The 20,577-nt window shown below is 48.5% G+C and overlaps 1 protein-coding gene across 1 annotated transcript in view; it reads right to left on the bottom strand.

Moving 5' to 3' along the window:
* SGPP2 (sphingosine-1-phosphate phosphatase 2) overlaps positions 1-20,577 on the bottom strand; it is a 101,781-nt gene that overhangs the window by 7,578 nt on the left and 73,626 nt on the right. Inside the window, 2 exon segments of the mRNA XM_038585872.1 lie at positions 14,407-14,496; positions 17,643-17,822. Of these exon segments, the coding sequence (XP_038441800.1) occupies positions 14,407-14,496; positions 17,643-17,822 (270 nt within the window).

Raw genomic sequence — 20,577 nt, 5'->3', positions numbered from 1 at the left:
GCCAGGTCCCCCGCTGAGAGTGTGAAGGGCCCTCTCTGCCCTTGGCTGCCTTCACGGAGCGAGCTGAAGCCAGGAGCAGAGTAAAAGCCAAGACCCACTTCTTTGTACGCTCAGTGAATGCTCTCAAGGCGAGCAGACCCTGACATTAAGACAAACTGGGGGGGGGGGGGGCGCATTAAAAAAAGAAAAATCCAAACTCCTACGATCATTCTAGAAGATAACCTTTAGTTATGGATCGATGTTTCCCAGTTAACACACTGAATACGTGCTCGTTCCCATGCTAGCTCACAATTGGTTCAGTTTCTGAGAATAATGCAAGTGAGGTTCAGTAGAAGCCAAACGGCAAGAGGCAACGCTGTTCATGAATATGAATATGAATGATCACAGACAGAAGCCTACCGCTATGTGATTAGCATACGCATAGGGGAGGGAGGGGGACTGCAGGAGTTCAAAAAATATTAATTTCCTATTGAAACACACCAGCGTTCACAGGGACCAAGGAAAGGCGGGAAGGGTTACCTTGCCACCTGGTGTGAACGTAGCTGGAATCTCCTGATGTTGGTGGCTCTTTGAGTGGACACGCTGTCGCTGCTGCCCCTCTTCGCCGTGACTGTCGTCTGAGCCACCGGATATCCGGGCACAAATCTAAGACCAAGGATCAGGATGGCCATAAAGAGAAAGCTTTGAAAAGGACTTTCTGCAAGCTCACTAAGCTTAGGAGTAACTGTGAGCATATGCCAGCTTTCACCTCCTGTCATTTTAAAATAAATGCTCACTTTCCAAGGGAGGACACTTAAGGCTTCGTTAGAGATTATGTTGACATTCTTAACCGGGAACGGTTTTCTGGAAGCGTGTCGGGAAACATGGCATAAAATTGGACATGAGGCCTCAAAAAATACCTCGTTCTCATGTCCCATGGTGGGAGAGGGGGAAGGCCACCCGAGGATGACAGAAGGGACAACTCTCTGTTCACTGTTTACTCCCGACGAGAGGTCTCAGACTTCATAATGTGACAGGCTAGTTGAGATTTTTGTTTGGCAGAGACAATTTCTGTCCAGCAGAAATGGTAAGTCCAGGGTTTACAGTTTGTTGCCCTATAGGACAGTAACGAATTTTGTATATAACCCAACAGTCTCAAGGTGATAGTTCTTGGGGCACCCGGGTGGCTCAGCAGTTGAGCATCTGCCTTTGGCTCCGGCGGTGACCCCAGGGTCCTGGGATCGAGTCTCACCTCAGGCTCCCTGCATGGAGCCTGCTTCTCCCTCTGCCTGTGTCTCTGCCTCTCTCTCTCTGTCTCTCATGAATACACAAATAAAATCTTTTTAAAAAAATGGCATTGGTTTACTAAACAAGTAAAAAAACCCCAGTGTTGTCACTTAATGTGATGCTATAATAAGATACTATTGCATGTGTTTTACAATATAGATATTAGCTCAATAGATACTTGGGTATATATTTCTAAACTTGAGTCCATGTGCAGCATGATTTAGGAAATAACCTCTTGCTTGTCTTGGCGTCAGAGAATCGAACATGTCCAAACAGATCTTCATGAAGCAGACTAAATTTCCCCACCCATAATTCACATTCATGTGACCAGTTCTAACTATACTGAATCACGAGGCTTGGCAGGTCAATAGGATTATGATAGCAGATCAAACAGGCTTCCAGACAGGTTATAACATCATTTTTGACAACTGCTAAGCAGCTTGTAAGACTGACAAGGGTAGGGAAGGGCAATCTGCTAGGAGACACAAAAGGCACTGTCAAACATTTGAGCGATTTTTCTCCGATCTGGGTGGGCAGGGGGGCCTCCGAGCAACAAGAGAACAGAAGCAGGTCGTGCTCAACGTAACAGAACTCAACAGGCCGGGGCAGGTTGCGACATAACCGCCATCGTCCCCATGTTTGCAGGGATCTTGTACGTAGGCCGTTTTGGCGCTTTTCAAATTGTATCTTGCATTTGAATCTGCTGGGAAGCTTCTTAGAGGCGGGTTCTGATTCAGTGGGTCCAGGTGGGGCCTGAGAGTCTGCGTTTGTAACCAGCCCCCAGGGGCCACCCCGGGAAGGGCAAGCACCACCTCCCCTCCTCGACCCCCGAGGCCCACGTGGGCTTCCACAGGCACACGGCAGGTCAGAGCTCCTGGAAGGCTTCTTTAAAACACACACAAAAGACTAAAACTTCTGAATTAGGGGGGTACCGTACTTGAAAGCGATGGTACGGCTTTTGAAAGTCCTAAGGGGATATCCTGATGTAGAAACTCTTGGGTATCAAGAGGTACCAGGTAAAGATCTGAAAATTCTGTCGACCTAGCAACAGGGGTCCTCACGTTTGGAGGAGTAAACTGACCTTGGGAAATGCTGGCTTGAGCCCTCGAGCCCTGGCTCCCAGTGCAAAAACAGAACCTCTGGAGGGCATTGTCTGTGGCCCTTATATCACAGTAGGAACTAGAGATGATGGGAAAATACCAGCTTTGGGGCTCCATTGGTTATGCGGCTACCTTCAGCCCAGGTCACAATCCCAGGGGCCTGGGATCGAGCTCTGCGTTGGGCTCCATGCCCAGCCGGGAGTCTGCTTCTCCGTCTGCCCCTCAGCCTCCTTGTGCTCTCTCTCTCTCTCTCTCTCTCTCTCATTCTCATTCTCAAATAAATAAAATCTTAAAAGAAAAAATACCAGTCTTGCATTGCAGACTGTCCTAGTGTTGTTGAACATGGCCCTGCAGTGTCCCTGAGGCTGGACCACCCCAACTACAGGACTGTCACTTCCTTGTCACTAAGTGTGTACCGGGTAAGAAAAAAGCAAAACCACATGACGTTCTTAAATGGAGATGTGAGAGCCAGGACACACGGAGGCACTAGATGGTGTCCATAGGTGACCCTCTGCTTTTGTAAGCGCCGGGAGAGCTCCGGGTGTGGTACGGAAACCAAACTGTGGTGTCAATCTATGCACATAATCTTATGGAGGGTTCAGGGTGGTGGTTTTTTTTTTTTTAAGAATCAAATTATGGCACTCCTAGGAAGATTTGTATACATTTAAAAATATGATACATGGAGTCTTTACTTCCTTTCCCAAGTGAGCTTGCTTTAAGGAACATTCCCACAGACATACATAAACACAGACCTCCGTAGTGTTTTGAGATCAAAATTAAATCCTGGACTCTGTAGATTTTCAGAGGACAGGATGCAAGGCCTCTCTCTGACTCCTCCCCAGCTCTCCGCTGGGCCCCAGCCTTGTCCATCAGACCAGCAGCAGGACACACTCTGGCAGGAAGACTCCTTTGCAGGCAGTTTCATGGCTGCAGTGGACACGCAGTCCCTTGGCCCTTTGCGGCCAAACCCTGCAGCTGCTCTCCACAGGCAATGTGGGTCAGCTCGACTCAAAACTCTTCCAGATGAATTTCGCATTTTGAAACAGCACCGCTGGGGCACCCAGGTGGCTCCATTGGTGAAGCATCTACCTTTGACTCAGGTCCTGGTGTCAGGGTCCTGGGATTGAATCCTGCATCAGGCTCCCTGCTCAGCAGAGACCCTGCTTCTCCCTTTGCCTCTGACCCTCCCCTGGGGCTCATGCTCTCTCTCTGTCAAATAAATAAATAAATAAATAAATAAATAAATAAATAAATAAAATATTTGGCGGGTGGGGGGGTGGTTAAAAAAAACATATCACCAGAGAGAAGGGATGGATGGATATTAATTCTGTTGAGAACCTGGTTCCTTTTTTCAATCAAGTTGGGAGGTAGGATTATAGCAATTAAAAGGAATTTTGCTAACCAACAGTTTGCTGATCTGATTGATTCTCAAACAATAAAAGGACACAAGATATAATAAGCCCTTTGAAACTCATATATTTGTTTTATTGCCAAAATCCATATTAAGTGTTGCTTCTCAAAAGAAAAAACAAATAGAGGGACAGTGCAGGGGAATGCTACGAAATACAAGCACCCAAAAAGGAGTTATTGTTCATGACAGTAATGTCTAAAATCTTCTGGGAAACCCTCATGTAAATAACAATAGAGTTCAAGTATTTATTAACTCATCCATTCAATAGCCATCATGTGCTTTTATTTTCAACTGGCTATTATGTACCAAGAAATATATGAGGATAGAGGAAGAGTAAAGATAGTGTCTCTGTCCATTAGCCAAAAATAGCTTTACTGTTTTTTTTGTCAAAAAACCCCTGACTTTAATAGTCAGGTTCACTATTAAAAATGCATCGTGGAGGCGTCTGCCATAACCACCCCCTGGTGCATGCAATTTCACAACTAATGGCACTGTACTCTATAAGCTGTTCTATAGAATCCCAATGCTTTTTTTTTTTCATTGACAATATGTCATCCACATTTTTTTCATGATTACAGAACTGCATTACTTTAATGGCTATAGAACATTCCACTCTGGATATACTATACTTAACTAGATCTGATTGACGGACACTTAGTGTATCCTCATTGTTTGCTTTTAAATGTATTAATGACATCCTAGAGGGGCAGTATAGAAAGAATGACAATTAAAAACATGGATTCTTAAAAAAACAAAACAAAACATGGATTCTGAAGTTGGACTGCTTGGTTTTCAATCTCAGTCCAATCTCTTACCAACTATAGAACCTTGGTCAGGTTCCTTGACCTCTGCTTCATGCTTCCTTTGTAAGCCTGGGATAACACTAGCACCTTCCTCGTACGGTTGCTGGAGGTGGTTAATTGCCCTATGAGGTAGTTAATACATGCAAAGCACTTAGAATGGAGCCCAGCAGATGATAAGTACTTGATAAATGCTGGGCACCTGGGTGGCTCAGGGGTGAAGCTTCTGCCTTTGGGGTCCTGGGATCAAATCCCACATTGGGCTCCCTGCAGGGAGCCTGCTTCTCCCTCTGCCTGTGTCTCTGCCTCTCTCTGTGTGTCTTTCAGAAATAAATAAATAAAATCTTTTTTAAAAAATGTTTGCTGTTGTTTTCACCTTTATACTTGTGCAATTATATGCTTTAGAGCAAACTCCTAGAATTGGGCTAGAAGCCCGGAAGACTAAGAATGCACATTTTAGACATCCATCTCTTCTGTAAAATGCCCTCCAAGAAGCCTATCCAGATGGATTATCCATATTTTTAAAGACAGTCATCCTTGTTTGGCAGACATGAACTCTGGAAACTTACTGTTATCTGACCAAACTGGTTACACCGACTCAGTGCACACTGTGGACAAGTGGAAGTGGCAAGATTCCAGTTCAGGGACACTGAAGGAAAGGACACAAAGAATTCTATACCTAGCAAAAATATCCTCCAAAAAAATGAAAGTGAGACAACCCCTAAAAAGCCCCTAAAACCCCTAAAAACTGAAAGAATTCATTACCAGCATAACCATGCTAAAAGAAACACTAAAATAGACTAATTTAGGCAGAAAGAAAGAGATGCCACCTGGACGAACAGAACTGTAGGCAGGAATGAAGAACAATGGAAAGGATAAATATGTGGATAAACCTAGATGTATGTTCCCTATAAAACAATAAGAATAAGTTCTTGTGGGCTTTAAATTATAGGGAGAACTGAATTTCATTTAATGACTCACTACCAGGGAGTGGTAAAGGTACTAATTTGCAGTTGACTCTCATAAATCAAGGATGCATGTTGTTGTAATCTCTTGGGTAACCACTAAAAGAACTGGAAAGACTTTCACCACCTGACATCAAAACTTATTACAAAGCTACAGCAAAGGAGGAAGTGATATGGGCACGAAGATAACTGCCACCAGAGAGGAGGATGTGTGTGTGTGTGTGTGTGTGTGTGTGTGTGTATAATATAAACAGTCCCTTGATTTACGACAAAATTGATGCTTCACTAAATGGAAAAAGGACAATCCTTATGAATGGCACTGAGCATATTGGATATTCCTATAAAGCAAAGATGAATCAAAAATCAATTCCAAGTAGACCGTGGATCTAAATAACAAAAGCAAATCAATAAATCTTTTCAAACATAAGACTTCATGAAACTTCATGACTGTGGTGTAGGCAAAAGTATCTTAAGGTTGATGTTCAAATCAAGAACTTCTCTTTACCTTAAGACACCACCAGTAGAGCAAACAGGAAGCCTCGGATGGGAAAAGCAATTTGCAACACTGTATGTAGACCTGACCGGCGACTCACCAATAGAGATGAGCAACCCAGGAAAAAAGAAAAGGTCAGAAGACAAATAGGCACCCTGCAAAAGAGGATATATAAATGGCCAATAAATGTATGAAAAGTGGCTGTCATTATTCATCAGGGAAATCAAAATAAAAGCACAATGAACTACTATTACACACCCACTGGCACAACTACAATTAAAATGGCTGACATGGTGGGGGGCGGGGGGTGGGGGGGTGGGAGAGAAGCGGAGAACTGAAGATCTCAGACAGCACCGATGGGAGCGGGAATTGGCCTAAGTGATCTTCAGAGGATACAACCGCGTATCCCAAGGCCGAGCTTACCTTATGACCTGGCATTTTTACTCCTACATTCACACTCAATAGTCAAGTGTATATTTGCTTTAAAAGCCATGTAAAAGGAAGCTCAGAGTAGCATCGTTTACCGTAGCCTCCAACCGGAAGCAATCCAGGGGATCCACCAGTGGCGGAAGGGATAACGTGTGATGTAGTTGTAGGTTCTGCTACTACCCAACAATAAACATTAATGAACTAAGCTACAAGCAACAAAATGGGTGACGATCATGAACAAAACAGTCATGAAAGAAGCCCAATGCAGAAGAATGGCTGGTATGTAACTCCATTTATGGGGAGTTCTGCTAGGAAATGGGGTCAGAGATCTGGGAAGCAGGTATCTTGAGGGGGTGCAGTGTAGAGGGCATGGGGGGCACTTCTAAGGTACTGGTAATGCTACAGGTACCATGACCTGGGTGGTAGTTACTTGGGGTGCCTCCTTCTCTCTCCTCATCCTCTAGGTGCCTTATATCCAAGAACCAGGCACTAGGTTCTCCATGAAATTCTCAAGTCCATCAGGAACTACAGAACCTTCTTCCTCAGCCCGGCTACACCATCATCCTATTTATTAAACGGAGCATGTGAGGCACTGGGCAGCACGTCTTCAGACACCCTCCCTTCTCTCCTAGGAACTGGGCTCTCAAGGAGCCGCAAAGCTCATGCTGCTGCCACTTGCTCCACGGTCCCGTCTGCCACATTCGACTCCCGAGAGTTCAAGAAGCTCGAAATGAGCATCTGTGCCTGCCCGCTATTTACTGCTGCAGTGACATGTCTACTAAATTTTCCGCGAGTTTCCTCTTACAGGCAAAAGGAAATAATGTTGGACAAATATCAGGTAATAGGAGTCGGCCTGGTGTCCGACAGCAAATGCAATATTCCAGCTAATGGATGAATCCTGTCAAATCCGACTTAATAAAGCACAAAGAGATGAGAGAGAAAACATCGATTCAGGAACAGATTACAGACGATATCCATGCAATGCGCTGGCTACTCACTGCGCGCTTACTGTCGGGCACTGAGGGGGGACTCGGAGTCAGGAGGCCAGGGACAGGAGAGTCCTAGCCTCACCAGCCTCGCAGCCTACAGGATGAGTATCACCAACCACAGGCCCATCACAGCTTGCGCCTCCTGGTTAGAAGGTGACCTGTACACTCTCAGATATGCAGGCACCTGAGAGACATGCAATGAAGGTCCCTAACTCTACCCAAATAGAAATATTTGTAGGGGAGTTAAAAGAAAGAAAGGTGGGGAAATTCGCATTCTTGTCTTTCCTGTCGGCAAAACAGTTTCCCCCGGGAGGCCCACTTCTTGGAAACAACCACAAGCATTTCTTCATAGAAGAAGAAATGAAACGTGGGACCCTTGAGGGGCTCAGGGGTTGAGCATCTGCCTTCGGCTCAGGGTGTGACCCCGGGTCCTGGGATCGAGTCCCGCATCAGGCTCCCTGCAGGGAGCCTGCTTCTCCCTCTGCCTGTGTCTCTGCCTCTCCCTGTGTGTCTGTCATGCATAAATAAATAAAATTAAAAAAAAAAGAAAAAGAAAAAAATGAGATGAAAAAGGGAAAAAGGATCCCAAAGCCTGATGGAACTCGTCAGCTACCACCCGTTCCCCCCATCCCACGGAACTGGAGACGTGGAGAAGTTAAAGACCTCGTCCCCTCAGCTCCTCGGGAAGTCGGGTCCCCCACACAGGTGCCCCGTGGGAAGCCACCGTCCACCTGCTGCTTCTGTGACCCGGCAAAGTCTCAGCCACGTGAATTGAAGCAGCAGGTCTGAGGATTCCAGCCTCTAGTCACCAGCGCCCGGTTTTCTGGAAGCATCTGTGGCCATTACGGAGGCTGGGCTCAGCCTAGCATCTGTTAATTTGGTTGGTGAGTGTGAGAGGCGGCGATGAGGAGGGTGGGCAGCGGCGGCAGCGACGGGCTCTCTCTGCCCATCAAGCCCTTCCAACATTTTGTGAGCACCACATTCCCCGTGTTTAAATTCACTTTGCTAAAATACCTAGAGGTGACTCTTTTTTCACTCCAGTGCAGAGTCTTAGGTTTTTTTGTTTTTTAATACAATTCTACTGTTTGGTTAGCCCATCCACAGATGTCAGGACCAGAAACACACAAAGCAGCAAAAATAAGTCAATCTGGGACCAGCAATTTCCACCAGGGAATCATCCCTGATGATGGCCAGAGAGAGATTTAGTCTGTAGTTTACAACAGGCCCTTAGAGATTCCCTCACTGTGTAAAACGGGGTAGAGGCTCGGGTGAGCAGCGCTGCACTGGTTTCCTTGACTTCAAATGTTGTGAGAACCTGGACATGCTCTTGTGTGTCGGGGTGAGGAGGGCCGGAGGCCTAGTGCAAACCTGCTCGGGATCTTTATTCAGACCAGAGAATCTCCCGGGACAATGGTTCCAGGGAACTTTGTGCAAAATGCAACAGAGAGGAGTACGCTGCTTTTTTTTCACTTGATGTATTTGAGCAGATCTCTGTGTTATAGAACTTTAAAAAAAAATTGGAGTCTGGGGGCCCCTGGGTGGCTCAGTCAGTTGAGCATCCAACTTCGGCTCAGGTCCTGGGGTCGAGCCCCATGTCGGGGGGTGGGGGGGATCTGCTCCTCCCTCTGCATCTCTCCCTGTTGTGCTGTCTCTCAAATAAATAAATATAATTAAAAAAAAAATCGGAGTCTCTTGAGCTTTTATTCATCTGCGAGTGCTCGTTCTCTCCCTCTCCCCCCTGTTTAGGGCTATGATTCCAGTTTCAGGTTGGCAGCTCCTGAGGTTCACCTCGGACAGTTCACAGCTGGGGGGGTTGGCGCACACCGGGTCCCCGGCCACCTGGCAGCGCCCTCCCGCACCCCAGCTCCCAGCAGCTGCTGCTCTCCTGTCCCCACCAGAGTTCTGCCCTTTCCAGATGTCACAGGAATCAGTCACCCGGGATCCAGCCATTGCGCCTGGCTTCCTCCTGCTGGCCTACTTCCCCCCAGGGGGCAAACGGGCCTCGCGGGGGCTGGGGTGGGGTGGGGGTGCTGCGGGGTGTCCGGCCGGGGAGATTGGGGACACCTGCTTTAGCAATGAATACTATTTTCGATAAATGCAATATTTATCAAAAAACAAATTTAACATAATCAATAATTGAATGTTGTTCCAGGTCACGATTCGTAGTTTATTTTCTTTTAAATATTTTATTTATTTATTCGTGAGAGACACAGAGAGAGGCAGAGACACAGCCAGAGGGAGAAGGGGGCTCCCTGCGGGGTGCCGGATGCAGAACTCGATCCCAGGACCCTGGGATCACGCCCTGAGCCAAAGGCAGACACTAAATCGCAGAGCCCCCCGGGCTGCCCTCCGTGGATAGTTTAATTGGGCAGTGCCTTATTGTGGCACATTTATATTCTTTTTCCTGCTGCACTATTTTTATTTTTTATTTTTTATTTTTTTTCTGCTGCACTATTTTTAAAGGACACTACAACTGATATGTGCAATTATTCTTTGGGATAAGTATTTGGAAAAGTCCTGCATCACACATTTTACTGCTTTTGATACATATCACATCGAAAGGTGCCGTTATGAGATTATCCCATGACTCAACTCCTTATTCTCATTGATGGATTTTATTTTTTGCCAATCTCACAGGCAAAAATTTTTAAATGACATCTCATTTTTACCTGTCTTTCATCCTTTTTTTTTTTCTTTTAAAGATTCTATTCATTCATGGAGAGGGTGAGCCCGAGCAGAGGGGAGGGGCAGAGGCAGAGGGAGAAGCAGGCTCACCGCTGAGCAGGGAGCCGGGTGTGGGGCTCGGTCCCAGGACCCCGGGATCACGACCTGAGCTAAAGGCAGACGCTGAACCCACTGAGCCCCCCCAGGCACCCCCTTCATGACTTCTATTACATCCCTATAAATATAGGTGGGATCGATTCCTTATCCTTACTGGACATTTTTATTTTGGTCTTTTGGGAATTGCCTGTTCTTGCTATTGGTTCGCTGGTCTTTTGCTTATTGATTCCTTGTAATAATTGTTTGTCTCTCATTTATTACGTTCATGTTTTTAATAATGACTTTTGATTTTTTTTATATACAGAAGTTAAAGTATGTGGTCAGCTCTTCTAACTTGTCTTTGTGGATTATTACATTCAACATCATGCCTTTTTCTATCTTAAGCCTACATAAATATTCATTAATATTTTCTATTTTTTCCAGTTTCGAGACCACGTGATGGGTATAAGAGGCTTCCTGGCTGAGACCAAGTTGCCTCACCTTGAGCACGAGGGATTGGCTTCTGCCTCTACAGCTCTGAACTACTGATACTAAATGTGTAGGATTCTTTTCTAAGGGGTACATCCATCTTCTGAAGGTGAGGACCCGCAGAGCCACGGCTCACAGGCCGGTGTCGGGGAGCACAGGGAACATGAGCCTGTCACCTGTGCTGTCAGCAGACATGACCCCGGGCAGCTGGCGGGAGGTGCCCCAACAGGGTGGGCCACGGCAGAGGTGCCCTGTGCCCTCCTGGGCCGCCCGCCGCCCCCTCGGCCGCTAATAATGATTTAGTTCATCTAGAAAAAAACCAAAACCCGCATATGACATGACAACTTTAAAAACCACAGAGGATGAATGTCCTACTGTGAGCCCTTATTACCTTGGAAACCAGAAATAATTCTCTATTTTATTTTTTTAAAGATTTTATTTATTTATTTGACAGAGAGAGGAGAGAGAGAATGCACTTAAGCAGGCAGAGCGAGAGGGAGACGCAGGCTCCATACTGGGCAGAGAACCCGATGTGGGGCTGGATCACCGACCCCGGGATCATGACCTCAGCTGAAGGCAGGTGCTCAACTGACTGAGCCACCCAGGCGTCCCTCTCTATTTTATTTATTTATTTTATTTTTAAAAGATTTTATTTTATTTTTTAAGAATTTTATAAGATTTTATTTATTTATTCATGAGAGACACAGAGAGAGAGAGAAAACGAGAGGCAGAGACACAGGTAGAGGGAGAAGCAGGCTCCATGCAGGGGGCCCGACGTGGGGCTCAATCCGGGGACTCCAGGATCACGCCCTGAGCCGGAGGCAGATGCTCCACCACTGAGCCACCCCGGTGCCCCTTCTCTATTTTAATAAAAGGATAAAAATATGTCTCTGTAAGGTAAAGAAAGAACGATGTGCATAATAATGTGGAGCTCACAAACACAACCAAATTCCCTTTTTATCTCAGTAACTAACTTATCCTACAACAGAAAGTAAGACTTGGCTGGCCTTAATTTATATTACAATTAGCTTTCTTTTGCATATTAAGAAGGGCAGTTTGAACTAAGTTGTTTTTTTTTTTTAAGTAGTTTCAAAGAACTTGGAAAAACACACAATGACATTGCTCTAGTCCAAAGCCAGAACACAGTTTTGTATGGGATGCAGATAATTTAATATTTGAGAAGCCTTTTCAACATTCTCCAACTGCAACCAAAACTAAAGCAAATACTTAGGGGAACAAAATAAATGAGTAAGCAAATAAAACCCAGTATCTATATAATTATCCACAGATCAAACAAATGAGCGACGATAAAACAGAACAGCATTTCAGCTAATTCAAGTTCAAAATAATGGAACAACCATTCATTAATCTAACACCAACAACAACAACAACTCGGGCTAATTTTGCTGTTCACATATTAGGGACGGTTACCTTATCAGTCAAAAGACTTAAATTCTGTACAAGCTGATTAATTTCAGGCACCAAAACCAGTATGAAACCATCTTGATTTGCTCTAATCCTCCCCTCCCCACATAAACAAGTATAATACCCAGTTTTTGAGTCCTTGAAAGAGCAGGAAAATGCAATAATGTCAATGTAGAAAGGATACCACTGGGGCTTGGTCTGCCCTCTTCTTCTGACAGCAGATCCATTTCATTTTGGAGAACTGCCCCTCCCACAGGCCAACCGTAACCCCAACCCTAACCACCACTGCCCATCACAGCCCCGGCTCACAGAGGCTGGCTCCTGACTCACTGGACCAACCTGCCGTGCTCAGCACCCTTCGGCAGCGTGCGATGCAGCAATAGGCTCATTGTCCAGGCCAGGCCATTAGATACTTGCCTGCAGTTCTCCTTACTACAGTCCTTTCAGGAACAAAACAAAGAATTTAAGCCCAGAGCTCCCAGGCTCTAGTCTCAGAGAGAAGGCAGCCCAAGAACATGGACCTACCATGTGAAGAGATGTAGGGAGAAGCTTAGGAAGAAGCGGGGAGACTTCCAACAAAGATCTGGACCTCAGGTCCCATTCTCCCAATGGCGACCTGCACCTCTGCCCTTTCTATGGCGTGGATGTAAAAACCAATACGTTTTCCTCAAACCTTAAATGAGTTTGAGTTGGCGTCTATCATTTGTACTCAAGGAGCCCTGACTCGTGCAGATGGGAACCTCATAGGTTTGGGAGTTCTAAGTAGTGGTGACCTCACTGGGTTGTCCTTCTAGTCCCTGTTCTCGGGGCAGGGCCCTTGCAGCCCACGGGGGTGGCTTCTGCGGGCTTGTGCGTGCTCTGAGACCTGTTCCGCTTGTTGAGCCTCACTGGTCCAATGGCCATCAAGGGTTCACCTCTGGAAATGAAGATTCTGATCTGAGAGGTTGTGGGGTTCTTCGAATGGTGGTAGCCCAGAGGGGACAGGGCACACTCTCAGAGACACCCTGGTTCTGGCTCTTTCAGAGGCTTAACTGCTCAACCTCATCCGCATGGAGTCGGTGAGCGGCCCCAGTCCTTCTAAGACATTCGACCCTGTCTCCCCGCACCCCCCTTCAGCTGCAATTGGTTTACTCTTGAAATCAAGAGAACATGAAATCATACACACATAAAAATGGTTTCTATGAATCATCGGTTAGGATAGTTTTCACTATGGGAAACGTAAGACTTCCACAAAAATCAGCTCGAGTAATAACGGACTTTTTACCCTGAACAGAAGCTAGAGGCCGCGGCCCCAGGCGGGGGTGGGGGGGCATCAGCAGCCCGAGGCCCACCAGAGCTGCGGTGTTTGATTTCCATGTTTTCCATGAGCACTACTGACGTCCCTCAAAGGCCGGACCCCTGGCGTCCCCGAGGGCTGCGGCTCACAGTGTGGCCACCTGTGTCCCCCTTCACACCTGCAGGAGCTGGAGACCCCTCCTCGTGCAGGAGACAGCTAAGCACATCCTGGCGTGGTGCGAGAGCAGCCCTCGGGCACCTTTAAGACTCCCGATTCCTGCGCTTGGGGACTACCTGGCGGTCTTTTGAGCTTCACCTGGAGACTGACACCCATGGGTTTTTAGCGACATCCTCCTCGTACCAGTCACGACGATCAGTAGCGCCCGGAGGAGGACCGGGGCCAGCACCGGGGCCTGGAACCCCGGAACAGAGCTCTGGGCCGTGTTAACGGGCTGCCGGCAGCGCCCCAGACCCGGGAGACCGTGAAAGGGAGGCCAGACCCTTACTGCAGGCGTGTCTGCGTCCACTGCCGCCTCCGGCCTGGGCAGCGCGAGGGAAGCCAGCCCGTGACTCTGGCTCTTCCCACGGAGGAGCGGGGCCCTTTCCGTGGGGGTGCAGCCGAGATCCTTGGACATGCAGGCCGCCTCTGCGAGGGCCAAGCGGGGAGCCCAGCACACGCCCGCTCCCCTCAGCCGGCTGAGGGTGGAGACCCACCACCATCCGTACAGCAACCCGAAAACAAGGGGCCGAGTCCCTGGTGCCACGCCAGCCAGGCCTCCGGGTCGCGAGGGTCTGGCCCAGCGCAGCCTCCTCCATCCTACCTTAATGACCCATTGTCATCATGCAGGGGCCACAAGTAATAGTTACTTACCTCACTGGCCTGGCGGGAAATATAATCACACATGCAAACAGCGTTGAGAGGCCTGTAGGGTGGGGAACACACCGACCCGCCGGCCACTGTATTGCGGGGACGGTCACCCGAAGACCTGAGCACAAGGACTTACCAGGACCGTGTGCATCCCGGTGTAAAGTCTGCTGAGACACACCAAGGTGGAAAACAGCACAGCCATCAGCAGCCCCAAGACGAAGGGATACTGGGGGGAGGAGAGAAAACAAGGCCATTAGCTCCTGCTCACACCCCCACCGTGTGAGCCTCGACCTCAGCTTCCTGCACCTGCAGTCTCTGGTCTGAAACTCCGTGGAGGGTGCCGGGGGGTCAGCGGTGGAGCGTCGGCTCCGGCTCAGGGCCTGATCTCAGGGTCCTGGGATCCAGTCCCGCATCAGGTCCCCGTGGGGAGCCTGCTTCCCCCTCTGCCTGGGTTTCTGCCTCTCTCTGTGTCTCTCATGAATAAATAAATACAAATTTTAAAAATAATAATAAAACCACTTGGAAAGTGGGAAAAAGAGCAAAGAGAAGGAAGACACCCAGGACCAGAGTCCTGGGAGGAAGTCTCATGTCATATTAACATCCATATCAGACCGGGTCAGGGCTTGGCTTTAAGCCTCATGACCACACACATGGTGCTGACAGTTTTAGTAAATAATTTAGTGATTTAGTAAATTTTTTTTTTTATCTCGACCTATTCTTAGAGTAACACATAGGAAGTACACAGTGTCGGGCAAGGGGCAAGGGGCAGGGTGGATGGATAGGACTGGCATCCGCAAGTGCAACCAAGTCCCTCCAACCGACTCCCCAAGGAAGCCCAGGGGCCGCGGCCCACGCTAGGAACGGGCGCCCTCACCCGCAGACGGGCAGGCGACAATCCAGACTTTGCTAAATCTCCACACCTGCCGGTGGGTCACAGCAGCAGCAGAGGAATCTGGCTACCACGGAGTCACGTAAGGAACACAGGGACGCCCTGCGTGGAAACGCACACCGAGGGGTCTACCCCACAGGCCTCAAACGCTAGCGCCGCGCTGTTCCACGGCGAGAAGACAACGAGGACGCACAGCTGCCTGTACTCTGGGTGGCACCGGACAGCCGCCCTCCCGCCGCGCCCACGCGGCCCTATACCGTGGGGCCTATCATCAGCTCCATCCCACAGCTGCGGAACTCTGAACCTCGACAATCACTTTCATCACTATCGGACTTTATCAGGCACAAAGGTGCTTTCCCCTCAATCATCTGGTTGGATCCTCACCGCGGGCGCCGGCCTCAGGCCTCGGAGAGGCAAACCCACCCGCCCAAGGTCACACAGCCGGTAAAAGGGTAAGAGAACCAGAAGCTGCATCTTCTGAGTCCACATCCAGCACGTTCGTTCTTGTCTTTTTTTTTTTTTAATTTCAAAAGATTTTATGTATTTATCCACGAGAGACACAGAGAGAGGCAGACACAGGCAGAGGGAGAAGCAGGCTCCCTGCGGGGAGCCCAATTCAGGACTCGATCCCAGGACCCCGGGGTCATGCCCTGAGCCCAAGGCAGATGCTCCACCACGGGGCCACCCAGGTGTCCCCAGCACTTTCTTTCTGGTGCAAGATGTGATCACAATCACGCACGATCCTATGTCTTTTCTTAACATTGATCACTAACCAGAGTCTCAGGTTTTAATTTAAGAAAAAGTGTCAAAAATGAATGAGTTAATGCGTTCAGAAACTAGAGTTTGGGCACTGGCCTGAACACATAGTTATAGAAATAAATCATCTTTAAAACTATTTACAGCAAGCAACCCCAAGAGCTAAATATATTTATCATTAAAAATTGAACAGGAAAAACGTTCATAACAACTCAGACGGAACTGCTGCATCATCTGAGGTGAAGAGAATGTTTTGCAAAGCACCAGGCAGCCGTGACACGAATCTATCAACGGTGGTTGGCGCTGTGTCCTCGCAGTCACGGCGACGTGGGCCTTTCTGCTGCACGAGGTCTCTCTGGATGTGGAGGGAGGCGGAGGGAGGGCAGCCCGCTGGGGGCCGCCCGGGGCCCCTGTGTCCCCCTGGGGCAGAGGCGCTGCCTACGTCGCAGCTCAGAGGTCTGCATGAAATTAATTCAGTGGGGCCTGGAGCTCTCAGACGGTTGTGATGCTGGCGTGACACATGGGTAAGTCACAGTACAAGATTATACCTAGTGGGACATCATCCTTAGACCTGCCCCTTTCCACCCAGGTCACCAAGCAGAAGGCGGCAGGGGTAGAGCCAGGACCCAACGGCGTCAGGCCGACTCCTCCCTGAGCTCCCCGCCACCTGGAACGGAGACTGTCCCCGTGTTTCCAGGGGGGAAGGGACGAGATGAAACAGCACTGTCATCCACCTGCAAGACTGCCGGGGCTCATGAAATCTAAACTGTCTGGAGAGTAAAAGGTAAAACATCTCCAATTAAATGCAGACTTGGGAGAGAACCCATCGGGGAGGCCAAACAAAACTCTACCGCGGTACTAACCTAATTTTTCAAAGGTCTGACGGTAACCGGCATCTAAGCAGATACTAATTAAGCGAAATTCTTCTCTTTTCAACATTTATCAACCTGCTGTCACCTAGAGAATCCTCTAGAAGACACGCAGCCTTTATCTCTAGGGGCCGCGCCCCAGCCAGGAGCAGAGGCACCCCTGGGAGCCAGTTTGGGGCACGACTCTCTCCCACCCCGGGCCCCGGGGAGTCTAGCAGGAGGATTTATCTGGGGGGATCATCTCAGCCCCCGGGGATCGTTTACGAGGATCATAAGCGCCTCACGTCTGCTGCCAACAGAGGCCGAGAGAACCGATCACGTGCTGTCTCGTCGGGCGGCTCAGGGTGGCAGGGCTGGGGGGTGGGGGAGACCCCGCACCCTGGCTCCCGGGACAGTCCACGTCGTGCTGACAGTGGGGGTGTTGTTACCGGGGGTGTCTCTTTCCCCATGAGGCACAGCCCGATTTGGATGCTGACCCATATGTCACTTCCTCTGCCAAGAAACGGTTGCCGGTGTCACTGGCTCCACTTGTTTCCATCTTGCCTAGTTTTCATTTTATAAACATCAGTCCCGCAAAAGGGACAATTCCTTTTTTTTTTTTTTTTTTAAGATTTTATTTGTTTATTCCTGAGAGACACATAGAGAGAGGCAGAGACAGGCAGGGGGAGAAGCAGGCTCCACGCAGGGAGCCCCATGCAGGACTCGATCCCAGGACCCCGGGGTCACGCCCTGGGCTGAAGGCAGACGCTCAAGTGCTGAGCCACCAGGTGTCCCAGGGGACAAATCCGAAACCAAACGTCTCCCTGCTGCCTCCTGCAAGGATGAGGCGCGCGGGGAGGAGTGGTCGGGCGGCCTCACCTGGTATCTGTCCCTAGTGGAGATGAGGAGGGTGAAGGATATGACGGTGGCGGCCATGGCGTGGGTAGACGGCATTCCGTACTCGGCGATCACCCTCTTCTCCAGCTTCACCACGGGCGGGGAGAGGGGCCGTGGCCACTTGAGGATGTCCTTGGCCACCTGGCCAATATACATCACCAACTGCAAAACCAAAGGGCCGCCGTGAGTCCAACCAAATCAGCAAGACCCCTAAACTGCATGAATTTGTTTCGGGGCTCCCGGTCCGTTGGCCGAACTCCCCACCCTCTCTGGTCCACCTACCTGCCGGGAAAGTCCTGTAGGAGGCTGCCTTGAGTCAGGAGGAAGAGAAACAGGCCTTCCTGGGCCCCGAAGACATGAGTGACATTAACACCTATCATTTTTCTTTTCTTTTTTTTTTTTTTAAAGATTGATTTATTTATTTGAAAGAGAGAGAGAGTGCAGGAGTGGGGGACAAGCAGGACGGAGGGAGAGAATCTCGAGCAGACTCCGAGCTGACTGTGGAGGCCAAGGTAGGGCTCCATCCCGTGACCCTAAGGTCACGACATCAGCCGAAACCAAGAGCCACACTCTTCATCAACGGCACCACACGGGCGTCCCCACACCGACCCATATCTAAATTTTCGGGGTATACTCAACAAGCGTTTCTACAGCTTGCACGTGTGCCAGGTACTGTCCTCGGAGCTTTACAGATACTAATTCACTTAATCCAGTAACACCACAGAATGCAGCTCTATTTCCCAGGGGGGTAACCACTGTCCCTAGCGAGCGGAGCACCAGATTCGAAACCCAGTAGCTTTGCTTCAAAATCTGTGGCTTATGCCACCACGACGACACCTCAAAACCCAGGATGGTTCTCAAATCTGACGGCCCTTGTTTTTAAGTTTTAACCAGAAAAGTGACTGTTCTTACAGACCTTCTGCTTAAGACAATATTTTTGAACGCCACGGTTTCTTCCGACGCATGCAGGTGACACACTGGATGTAATTCAATTTCTTTCCATAATCAGGAGCATCAGTAGAATAAATGGCATGAGTATTTTCAACCTTAAAATAAAGGCAACTCAACTGACAGTTTTCTCAAATGATTTTTCATGGTGGCATGAATGAAGAACTGCCCCCCCCTTTCTTTTTCTTAAAGCACAAGATGGAATCAGAATTTGGCTTCCATGCCCTTCAGAGATGAACAGGGCTGCTAACCACAGACTTATCTTGTCAGAGAGCTTGACAGGATGATTTCAGGATCAGTTTATAAAGAGGGAAGAGCAGCCCATTTACTCAAGTCTGCGTGGGCAACTCGAAGTGTGGTCTGAGGACGGGCCGCGTGCCCACCACCTACACGCTGGTTTCAAAGGCAGAATCCGAGGCCCCCGCCCAGACTTAGAGTTAGAACCCTGTTTTCATACAAATCCCAGGTGGTTCATGGGCCCAGAAGGCCCTGAGAAGGCCTGCATGACCCTGTATTCTCGCCCAGGTCCCTTGGGCCTGGGCTTTAATGATAAACCTTCCCATCGTCTTACCATGACCCATTGATTTTACCAGGGCTTTATTTAGCTCATGATGGATGGTGTTACCTTGCTTTGGCACAAAACCCACCGTGAAGGACTATTCCAAAATAACTTCCATTAGTCAGCCAAGAGTGCTTTGGGGTTTTCCACTTCTGGTGCTTTCTTTCAACTCCTTTACATCTGAGCATTACTCCAGCACACTCCCCCCCCCCCCCCCCAAGGTGCTGCTTATGTTTTCTGCTCCACTGTCATTTTGCTCTGGGTTAAAAAACCAAGAACCACTGTCTGTGCACAGCAGGCCAAATCCACAGGCTTTAAATCCTCAGTGACAATCACTGAATTCCATAGCTGTGATTTCTAATCGGACTTTGAAATCCAACCTCTTTACCGTCGCCTTATTACCAGGAACTACTGTCCTGGAAACCAACGCACTCTTTTATGTTTCTGCCTCCCTCCTGGGGACCTGTAAAAACCCACATCAGACTGACAATTACGTGTGGAGTGACTACCAGGAATGTCTCGGAAGCTGCTTGAGCTAGATTCCTTGACACAGTCCCTTCCTCACTCACCCGCAAAAATAAAACCTGCAGGCATAATAACTCCAGTTTGCTCAAAAACACTTAAACTCCTCAGACAGGAATCCTAAAAACCATTAAGCGAAGACAGCCAGGGAAGCCTTCGGACAAACGTTTAAATTTCCTTAAAGTTCACGAATCCCTCTGCCTTCATTTCTATTTTTCCTTCTATGTTTGAAGGAGGTTTTTTTTTTGCAAAAATATTGTACTTATTTATTCACAAGAAACACAGAGAGAGAAGTAGAGACACAGGCAGATGGAGAAGGAGGGTTTTTAAAAACCATTTTACTTATTTATTCGTGAGAGACACATAGAGAGAAGCAGGCTCCCTGAGGGGGGCCCGATGCGGGACTCGATCCCAGGACCCCGGGGTCACGTCCTGAGCCAAAGGCAGACGCTCAACCGCTGAGCCCCCAGGTGTCCCTGAAGGAACTTTCTAAGAATTAGGACAATTGTTCATTTCACTTCAATATATTGCCACAGCAGCACATTGTATCTGATCGATAAATGTCGAGTAACGATTACCGTAGTGACAGCTCTCTTTACACAGAAGGAAGAGCTCTATTCTTCAAGTCACAGGAAAGGAGTAGTACTGGAGGCCTGCGCAGGCCTGTCTGGGCCTTTGCATTCACGACAGCAGGGCGACAATGTACCGAGCCCTGCATCAGGTTCCCGCCCGAGTGGAGAAACCATCACGTACAGAAGATCTCATCATAATGCAAATACGCCTTGAAAAATATCGTCTAATTAATTCTATGGACATGTATGTATGTAGAGACAGAATGGAGAAGCCACAACAACAGCAACAAAAAAGAAGTACATACTATAGGATTCT

Source organism: Canis lupus, chromosome 37 (genome assembly GCF_011100685.1).
Source record: "Canis lupus familiaris isolate Mischka breed German Shepherd chromosome 37, alternate assembly UU_Cfam_GSD_1.0, whole genome shotgun sequence".
Taxonomy (NCBI): domain Eukaryota; kingdom Metazoa; phylum Chordata; class Mammalia; order Carnivora; family Canidae; genus Canis; species Canis lupus.
This window is presented reverse-complemented; position numbering and strand designations above follow the sequence as displayed.